We start from the raw sequence: 10,313 nt of genomic DNA, 5'->3' as shown, positions 1-10,313 counted from the left end.
ACAGACTTAGGTTTTTGTTTGCTTAGGAAGGCCGCCAAAGTATGAGAACGACCTCAGTCTAATGGCCTCCTTGTTTAATTAACTTAACAGAAGATAGAGGGCTGTGGCATGTGAGGAAAGATTGGTGAGTAGATCTGGAGGGTTCAGAGTGGGTCCATGCCCTGTGAGGTCAACCATGAACTGAGGCAGCGTTCTGGGCTGTGGTTCAGAGCCCATGTGAGACTGCGTGCTGAGCCCGGTTGCTGGCAGGGTGTGCCCTCTGAAAAGAGTTGTGTCCATGGCTGACTGGAACAGCCAAAGAGCCGAGGGCAAAGGCCAAATGGAAGGCCAGGATCCCTGGTTCTAGGACACTAGGGGGCTGGGACCGGTACACTCATACCCTATAAATACCAGAACACAGAAAATGAAATGGCCTGTCTACTTAGCTAGGCATCTAAGTCTGGGCTGCTTTGGTCAGAATTCTGCAGAAGACAATGTGGTCCCCACTGGGTGAACATAAAATCAAAACATGGACGTAGCACATACTACATGCTTCTAAGTGCTTTTCACATACTCATTTCGTTCTCATAAAATCCCTGTGAGCTAGATAATAATATTATTCCTTTCTATATATAACAAAAATGAGACCCAGAAAGGTCAAGGAATTCATCCATGTTCTCACAGCTAACCAGTTGAAACACAAATTATCAGGGGGCCATTGATCAGACCTGCTAATCCATGATATTTTTATGGAAAATATTTCTCTGGATTATCATGATTAAGTGATAAATTATTAGAGGAGAAGACCTGGGAATAGGATGGTGAGAGAGTGAACTGCCCTAACTCAAGAGATTTTACATTCAGCCCTCGATCATTGTAGCGGTTTATCAGCTCTACAAATTATGCAAAGCAGACTTTTCATCTCTGACAAGCGTTGGTGGATTTTACCTTCCATTCTGCTGTGTCATGTTCAGGGAATTCAAATTCCTGTTCAATCTGTTTAGGCAAACCAACTAAAGGAGACTAGAGAGACAGCTCAGGGAGGTTATGTGAAACTAGGGGAGCAAGTGAGGTTAGGCAATGTGGTACAATGGAAAGGGCAATGGTTTTGGAGCCATCTTGAGGTCTTACGTGATTTAACTTCTCTGAATCTGTTTTCACATCTGTAAAATGGCAATAAAGATTATCATCTTGTTGGGTTATTGTGAAGTTTGAGATATTATACTCTATTCAACAAATAAATGCAATGACACTGGAGTGTTTCAAGTCACACTACTAATTAAAGGCAAAGCCAGGGTTTGTGGATCCATGTCTATATGCTGCTAACACCCACATTTGCTCCACTATTTCACACTGCCACCTTGGAATCTGGCCTTCAGGGGCATGAGTCACAGCTATACCCCATGTGACCCAAGTCAAACTTCCAACCCAGAAAGGCCTTTCTATGTTATCCCATGGCACCTGGTCATTCTCCTCAAGGGTAGAGGATGGAGGCACTTCCACCCACATCACTCTTCTGTCTTGGTTTGACCCTCTAGGACAAAGAGCTCCATTTTAGAAGGGTGAGTCTGTACCTTGTTTTTTTCTTATCCCTGGGGCCTCAACCCGGGTATACTAAGTAGAATCTGATTTAAAATTGAAAAGGGAGAGGAATGTAATGTGTGCATTTGTTTAAAATTCTGACCACCTAAGTGCATTCAAAATACGTTTGAAACAGGCCAGAGCTCCAGCTTGGCCCATACAAGACTTGCATGGAAAAACCGTTCATGCCATAGGTTTTGCTTGAACCCATTTTATGGCTGTTTTTATTCTTCATTCTCCTTCTCTCTCCTAAAAAGCTAAAAAGCAAAAATTGCCAGTTATCCCACAGACTGCCTTGTTGCTTTCTGTGTAGCTCAAGCCTGATTTCTTGTTCCCACTGCACCACTAGCTGTGCATCCTTGGCAAGTTACTTAACTTCACTAAGCCTTAGGTTCCTTGTCTGTAAGGGTTGCTTTGAGGATCAATGAGATAATCCACTTAGCATGGTGCCTGGCATATAGTAAGCCCTCAGTAAATGTTAGCCATTGTTATTACTAGTAGTGACTAACCATTTGTGCTTCCCTATGTGACCAACTTGAACCATTGGTTCTTTGCAAATGGGTGTGGGAAAGTCTACTTTCCACCAGTATACGATGGTCATGTTACAGTTGGGGGGGGGGCGGTTCTCAGCAACTAAACTCTTTTAATTCATGATTGACTACTTGTTTTTGTTTTTATCACGCAGCTTGCGGCATCTTAGTTCCCGAACCAGGGATTGAACCCACTCCCTCAGCAGTGAAAGTGGGGAGTCCGGGAATGGACCGGCCAGGAATTCCCCTATGATTGCTTTGATTTCAAGTCTCAAAAGAACCATCTCAGGAAATAGATCTCTGCCTAAACTTTCTAAGTCTGAGCTCCAATCACCTCCTTTGTGAATCAGCAATAATTCCCTTCTTTTAAATCCTAAAACATTGATAGCCCCTCCCACATGAATTTATGTTTGTTGAATAATTATTATTTTATTGGTTCATTTATGTATATTGTCACCATTAAGGCATTAAGGCATTCGCTACTTCAACCAGTTTTTGACTACCTTCGGCATGCCAGGAATTGAGCTAATTAGATTTTAAATTCTTCATTAGTGGGTCTCCTTATTTTGACTTTCCTGAAAGTCCTGCAGAGTTCTGGTCACAGTGGACGGCACCTCATAGTTCTATACAATGATTATGTCCTTGAAAAATGAATAAAATAAACTTTTTGGAGGCTAAATTTTCTAATCGGTAGCTGACTGAGTGAAGAGTCTATTACAAACCGCTTCGCAAAGTGAAGAACTCTTTTGTAAAGCGAAGGATCCCTTCCTTTTTCATGAATCGTATGCGTGAATTCGGGATTTCTTAAGATGGTATTAGCTCACAATCCGTCAGTACGCTTTCGCTTTCTGACGTCCCAGGACGTCGAAATTCGGTTGACAGCCTCCCGCTAGAGGGCGCGCAACTGCCCACGGAGATTCCACCCGCACTGCGCAGCCTCAGTCCAGGGGTGGGCGGTAATCCCCTTACGGACGCCCGTGACGTCACCGGAGGGCGCGGCCCGTGGGTGTGGGCGGGGCCTTCCCCTCAGCGACGGGCGGGGCCCGGCCGAAGCCCCTCTAACAGCTGAAGTGGGTTGCGAGTGGGAGGCGGCGGCTGGTCCTCAGCGGTGTTTGGGAAGATGGCGCCTCCGGTGACGGACCGGGGGCTGAAGAGCATCGTGTGGCAGAGTGAGTGCGGTGGGACAGGGGCTGAGAGAGGGAAGGCCAGGAGGCCGCGGCGCCGGGCCCTGCTTTCCTGCCCCAGACCAGCAGTGTCTTGGGGAGCCGCCACGGGCACTCGTTGCTTTGGCTCCCACGTCCATGTTAGCACTTCTTCCTTCTTTCCTTCCCAGCCCTCGTTCTGGCAGCACCAACGATGGGCGGGGTGCGGGAGGACGCGGCCTTGTCGCAGGCGTCCGGCACCCTCTGGGCTGGCTCGGCCGGGCTCTGGCCCCGAAACCCCGCCCTGCGTGAGCGGCCCTGGGCCCGGCTTTTCCGCCCGCGGCCCCTGCGCGGTTCCTCGCTTGCGCTGCCTCCGGGGCCCCACCAGTCGGCGATGTCTCTCCACCCGAGACAGCCTGAGCGCTGTGTTTCTCTATCCCGCCCCTCCCCTTCTCCCCACGCTTGAGTTTTCCAAGACTGCTTACTCTGCTTATTCGTCTTAGTATCAGCAGAGTTTTACTAACCGTACTTTACAATGTTTGTCCTTTAAAAAAACAAAAAGAAAACCTCACTGTTAAACAAACCCTTCTTCCCTTCTAGAAGAACCCACTTTCTAAAGAGTTCTTGAGAAGGGACCATCGGAATGATTAAATCTCGGGGTAAATCTGCACCTTCACCTCTTCCTTTCCACTCTCGGAGCCACTCCCTTCTGCTAGGACTGTATTATAATACGTATCGGTTACTGATATTCTGCCATTGTGCTGTATCATCTAGGACTTTCATAAATATCACTCCACACCTAGGTCTGCCAGCTTAGAGAAGGAATGAAACCGCCAAGAACCAAACAGGAAGAACCATCATTGTTTGGCATTGCTGGGCTCAAAGTAATTATGGTCTAGTAGTGGAAAGGGGTAACATCTAATTAGTATTTCTGGCTCCAGCTTGTTGAGCAAGGAACAGAAATAGTGACTGAGTTAACAAAATTATGGGAGTCACAGAGTTCCTGTGTAAAATTAAAACTCCAAATCGGTAACTGGCATACTGCTTAACATACTAAAAACAAGGGTATAAATAGAAGGGGAAAAAAGTTATGAAATTTTTTTTAATTGGATAATTATAAGGTTAGCATTTTGTTTTTCAGAATTTACATGGGTCCCTTTTAAGGTTTGGTAATGTTTTAAAATCACAGTGGCATTTAAATACATTTATTTGAAAATGGATAATGAATTGTGTTGTATAATTTCCAAGATGGTCCTTAACATCAGCATTTATCAGAAAAAAAAGGTTAATGATAGTAACCTCGGTATTGATAGCATGGAAACTAGGCAAGAGGGAGCGTTTACAGGTAACAAAATTTCCATCTTGTGCTGTTAACTTGAGGTAGCACCAGGATACCTACATGGAGCGTAAGATAAAGAAGAGGGGACACTGAATGGAAGGAAGATTAAAAAAAATAGTTCTTCGAAATTTTGTGGAAATAGGAACATAACTAAAAGATAAGATGATATTCATTCAGCACTTAGTTTAATTAAAGTAGAGAGAGAAAGAGAAGTGGGAGCCTCTGAGTTCTGTTAGCAAAAGGTGAGAAAGTCTGAAAGAAATGATGGAGGAATCTCCTCAGGGAGAATCATATATTTGGGAAAAGGTTTTGCTAGGTTGAAGGTAGTATAGTTAGGTCAGGTTAGAAAGATAAATAACTTAACCTTCAATTTACCTGTAAAGTAGGGAGAAAGGAATTAATATTTTTTGAACATAACTCTGTGCCAGGCACTATTCTTTACAAATATCAAAACAATTATTATCTCTTTAACAGATGTTAAAGCTGATACACCTATTATCATAGCTGCATAATTCTTAATAGACAAAAAGTCAAAAACAACCCAAATGTCCATGGACTGGTGAATGGATAAATAACATGTGGTTATGTCCATACAATGGGATATTATTGGGCAATAAAAAAGAAGGAAGTACTGAAACATGCTACAGTATTTTTTTTTTTTTTTTTTTTTTTGCGGTACGCGGGCCTCTCACTGTTGTGGCCTCTCCCGTTGCAGAGCACAGGCTCCGGACGCGCAGGCTCAGCAGCCATGGCTCACGGGCCCAGCCGCTCCGGGGCATGTGGGATCTTCCCAGACCGGGGCACGAACCCGTGTCCCCTGCATCGGCAGGCGGACTCTCAACCACTGCGCTACCAGGGAAGCCTATGCTACAGTATTGATGATCCTTGGAAACATTATGCCAAATGAAAAGAAGCCAGTTGTAAAGAACCACATATTGTATGACTCCATTCATATTAAATGTCCAGAATAGGCAAATCTATAGAGATTAGTAGAAAATAGATTAGTGGTTTTTTTTTTTAATCTGTTTTATTTTTGGCTGCGTTGGGTCTTCATTGCTGTGTGTGGGCTTTCTCTAGTTGCAGTGAGCGGGGGCTACTCTTGGTTGCCATGCGAGGGCTTCTTGTTGGAGTGGCTTCTCTTGTTGCGGAACACGGGCTCTAGGCACACGGGCTTCAGTAGTTGTGGTGCGTGGGCTCAGTAGTTGTGACACTCGGGTCTAGTTGCTCCGCGACATGTGGGATCTTCCCGGACGAGGGCTCAAACCCGTGTACCCTGAATTGGCAGGAGGATTTTTTTTTTTTTTTTTTGCGGTACGCGGGCCCCTCACTGTTGTGGCCTCTCCCGTTGCGGAGCACAGGCTCCGGACGCGCAGGCTCAGCAGCCATGGCTCACGGCCCCAGCCGCTCCGCGGCATGTGGGATCTTCCTGGACTGGGGCACGAACCCGCGTGCCCTGCATCGGCAAGTGGACTCTCAACCACTGCGCCACCAGGGGAGCCCGGCAGGAGGATTCTTAACCACTGCACTACCAGGGAAGCCCTCTTCTAGAGCTTTAAACTCCAAACAGGCCCTGGCAGAATGCAATGGATAATAATGCTTGTGAAAAGTAAACAGTGGGGAAAAGAAAACAGTAGATCAGTTTTGTAATCTTCCCCCATTATTCATTAAATATTATTGAATTCCTAGGGGAATACAGCAATAGAAGGCAGACAAGTTCCCAGCCTTCTTGAATCTTGCATTCAAGTGTGGAATAATAGAAAATAAGTATATAAACAAAGAATAAACATTATTTCAGTCTGTGATATCTGTATATAGAAAGGGACTGTTGTAGGTAGGTGGATCAGGAAAAGTTTCTCTGAGTAGGTGACATTTGAGCTGAGGCCTAAAACATGAGAAGGAATCAGCCTTTAGGGACCACATTAAAACCTCTTTTAAAAATTTAATATTTGAATGCAAAGGGCTACATTTATTTACAAAACTAATTCCCATACTTAAAATCAGTAAAAGTTTCTAGTGCTTGGCATTGCTCATTTGCCACTTTTTGCTACAGGGGGGAATGGTAATAAAAATATCACTGATAAAAGATTTTAAATAAAAATTTGATGAACTTTATTTGAAAAACACAGCAAAACAATAGTAATTAAATCGACCATAAAGCAAGTTGAAGCCACCTATGACATTTTTTTCCTTATTCAGTATAGCCTATTTTCTTTCTTGTCTATAAACAATAGTCTAATGTCTGTAATTCACCTTGTATATTTTAGAGGAAATGTTAGAGAAAATGAACCTAGTAAAATTACAAATAAAAGTAATCAGAATGTATTTATCTGAGCCAATTCTTTGCACATTAAATCATAAGCTTTTTGGTTTTTTTTCACGTTTTTCTTCTAGTTCTTATATAGCTTCAGATATATTTTTTATTATTTGTCATTTTGTGACTTCCTTTTTTTAAACAGTTAACATTAACATAACTTTTTCCTCCTCCTTCGGAATCTTTGTAATTAACAATTTTAATCGTTCTTTTTTTTTTTTCGGTACGCGGGCCTCTCACTGTTGTGGCCTCTCCTGTTGCGGAGCACACGCAGGCTCAGCGGCCATGGCTCATGGGCCTAGCCGCTCCGCAGCATGTGGGATCTTCCCTGACCGGGGCACGAACCCGTGGCCCCTGCATCGGCAGGCAGACTCTCAACCACTGTGCCACCAGGGAAGTCCTAATCATTCTTAAATACCTTGATGTGGCAAAAAAGTCTGATAACAGAAAAGACTGTAAAATAAAATTAATCTTCATCCCTACCTAGACCCCAGACTCCTTTGCCAGAGACAACCACTCAGGTTTCTTATAAATTCCTTGAGAACTTATTTATGCCTATATAGGCATGTATAAAATATATTTTTTTGTTTTAATCAATTATCTTTGTTTTATGTCTTTTTTCATTCTGGTCACTTCTTTAAGTTTATCTTGTTGAGAAAAATTCTCTTCTTTTACTTTTTGGATATTTGCAGAGTCATGTATTCTTTTAAATCAGTATTTATTGACTACCCTGTGCCGCCCACTATTCTAGGTGCATACTCCTTGACCTCCTGGAGTTTACAATTCAGTGGGAGGAGACAGGTACATAGGTACTAAGTGCTAGATTAGCAGCATGAAGAAGTTTCATGGGAGAAGAGAAGAAAAAGGAATTATTTCCTCTCTGCGAGTGGATCAGGGGAGACTCCAAATAGGAGGTAACAGTGAAAGGTAGTAGGATTTTGCCAGACAGGGAAATCTGAGCCAAGACCCAAAGATGTGAAAGTATGTGATTGTTTATGGAAGAGGGAATAATTCCTTTTGTCTGAGTACAGAGTATTTGTTGCAAGAAATAGGGGGATGAAGACTAAAAGGTAGGTTGGAGCTAAATTGTTCAGACATGCTGTAGCAGTGGTGAGCTACTAAAGCTGAAAGGTTTTTTTTCCTCCTTCTCAAACAGCAGTCATCAGCATTTTGGGGACTTACTAGAACAGTGCTGAAAGGAAGTCATTTTCTTGTTCCTAAAGTTTTCATTAAGTATAATGCTAGTGTAAAGTGCACTAATGCTAAATGTGCAGATGGATACATTAAAAAAAATTTTTTTTATTGGGGTATGGTTGATTTACAATACTGTGTTAGTTTCAGGCGTACAGCAAAGTGAATCAGTTGTACATATATGTATATACACTCTTTTTTTTTTTAGATCCTTTTCCCATATAGGTCATTACAGAATATTGAGTAGAGTTCCCTGTGCTATACAGTAGGGCCTTATTAGTTAGTTATTAGTCCTTATTTAGTTTTGGCTGCATTGGATCTTCGTTGCTGCGCACGGGGTTTCTCTAGTTGTGGCGAGTAGGGGCTACTTACTCTTTGTTGTGGTGCGCGGGCTTCTCATTGTGGTGGCTTCTCTTGTGGAGCACAGGCTCTAGGTGCACAGGCTTCAGTAGATGTGGCTCACAGGCTCTAGAGCACAGGCTCAGTAGTTGTGGCACATGGGCTTAGTTGCTCCACGGCATGTGGGATCTTCCTGGACCAGGGCTCGAACCCGTATCCCCTGCATTGGCAGGCAGATTCTTAACCATTGTGCCACCAGGGAAGTCCTAGATGGATAAATTTTTATTCATGTAACTACCACCTAGATTGAGGTATGGAATGTTTCCAAGCACCCCATAACTCTTCCAACGGCAAATTCCACCCTTTACCCCAGAGTAACTACTGTTCTGACTTACATTGCCATCAAGCAATTTTATAGCAGTGGCTTTTTACCATTCCACCCTTATGTTTAAGAAAGGAACACTTCAGGCTGCTTGTTGGGTTTTTAAAAAATATTTATTTATTTGGCTGTGCCGGGTCTTGGTTGTGGCACTCGGGGTCTCTGTTGCCACATGCGGGATCTTTTTTAGTTGCGGCATGTGGAATCTAGTTCCCTGACCAGGGATGGAACCCAGGCCCCCTGCATTGGGAGCATGGATTCTTAACCACTGGACCACAAGGGAAGTCCCCCTTCAGACTTTTAATTGTAAAGTATTTGCTTGAAGAATAAATATAGAATTTACCAAATTTCTACCTAGAAATAATTGCTTTCATATTTGCCTTTGTATATATTTAGGTGGTCTTATACTAGTCCTCAGTTTTCATATTGTTCATATTTCATACATTTTTTTTAAGATTTTTTTGATGTGGAGCATTTTTTTTTAAAGTCTTTATTGAATTTGTTACAATATTGCTTCTGTTTTATGTTTTTTGGTTTTTTGGCACGAGGCATGTGGGATCTTAGCTCCCCACCCAGGGATCGAACCCACACCCCCTGCATTGGAAGGCAAAGTTTTAACCACTGGACCACCAGGGAAGTCCCGTTTCATAAAATTTTAAAACAATAAACCTTGAAAGCTCTAAGTGGTCTTTCCCATGAACGGGTCAATCTGTTTTTTGTTTTTAGTTTATTTATTTTTATTTTTGGCTGAGTTGGGTGTTCGTTGCTGTGCGCCGGCTTTCTCTAGTTGTGGCGAGCGGAGGCTACTCTTTTTTGCGGTGCTCAGGCTTCTTATTGCGGTGTCTTCTCTTGTTGCGGAGCATGGGTTCTAGGCGTGCGGGCTTCAGTAGTTGTGGCTCGCGTGGGGTCTAGAGTGCAGGCTCAGTAGTTGTGGCGCACTGGCTTAGTTGCTCCGTGGCATGTGGGATCTTCCCGGACCAGGGCTCAAACATGTGTCCCCTGCATTGGCAAGTGGATTCTTAACCACTGCGCTACCAGGGAAGCGCAGGTCAATCTGTTTTTATTCAACTAGTAATGAGTATTACTTTTACCTCTGCCCCAGGCCCCTGGGATTACCTTTATAAAGATTCTTACCTGTTCATTTCCTGTTTTCCAGACAAATCAGTTTTTCTTGCATATTTATCAGGTTTATTAGTTTCTCTGTGATTAAAGATAGTTGTACAAGTACACCTTGGCATTGCTGATGCTATACGCTACTTTGTTAGTTCTTTTATTTTTCCTTTCAGTGTTTTCACATCCTCTTTGGTGTTACAGTTTTAAATACATTTCCTTTTATATATAGGAGAAACAGAAGGAGCAAAGATAGAGTAATTGGTATTAATAGGTCATTAATTGGGGGCCAGCTGGACTGGTGGAAGATTAATTTAGAGATCAGGTGGAGGCCAGTTGATGGAGGATGTTGAATAGTAAGAGTCTAGATTTTATTCTAGGTAGGTAACAGTGAGCATTTGAGAGAATGTTG

The 10,313-nt window shown here is 43.1% G+C and overlaps 1 protein-coding gene across 3 annotated transcripts in view; it reads left to right on the top strand.

Annotated features, from left to right (window-relative positions):
- The first annotated feature begins 3,115 nt into the window (after window positions 1-3,115).
- STXBP3 (syntaxin binding protein 3) overlaps window positions 3,116-10,313 on the top strand; it is a 55,570-nt gene continuing 48,372 nt past the window's right edge. For all 3 annotated transcript variants that reach the window (XM_029229159.1, XM_029229160.1, XM_029229161.1), the window contains exon 1: window positions 3,116-3,259. In XM_029229159.1, the coding sequence (XP_029084992.1) occupies window positions 3,211-3,259 (49 nt within the window). In that variant the 5' untranslated portion in view covers window positions 3,116-3,210. The remainder of the gene's footprint in view (window positions 3,260-10,313) is intronic.

Source organism: Monodon monoceros, unplaced genomic scaffold (assembly GCF_005190385.1).
Source record: "Monodon monoceros isolate NGI ecotype Baffin Bay Population unplaced genomic scaffold, NGI_Narwhal_1 Super_Scaffold_18, whole genome shotgun sequence".
Taxonomy (NCBI): domain Eukaryota; kingdom Metazoa; phylum Chordata; class Mammalia; order Artiodactyla; family Monodontidae; genus Monodon; species Monodon monoceros.
This window is presented reverse-complemented; position numbering and strand designations above follow the sequence as displayed.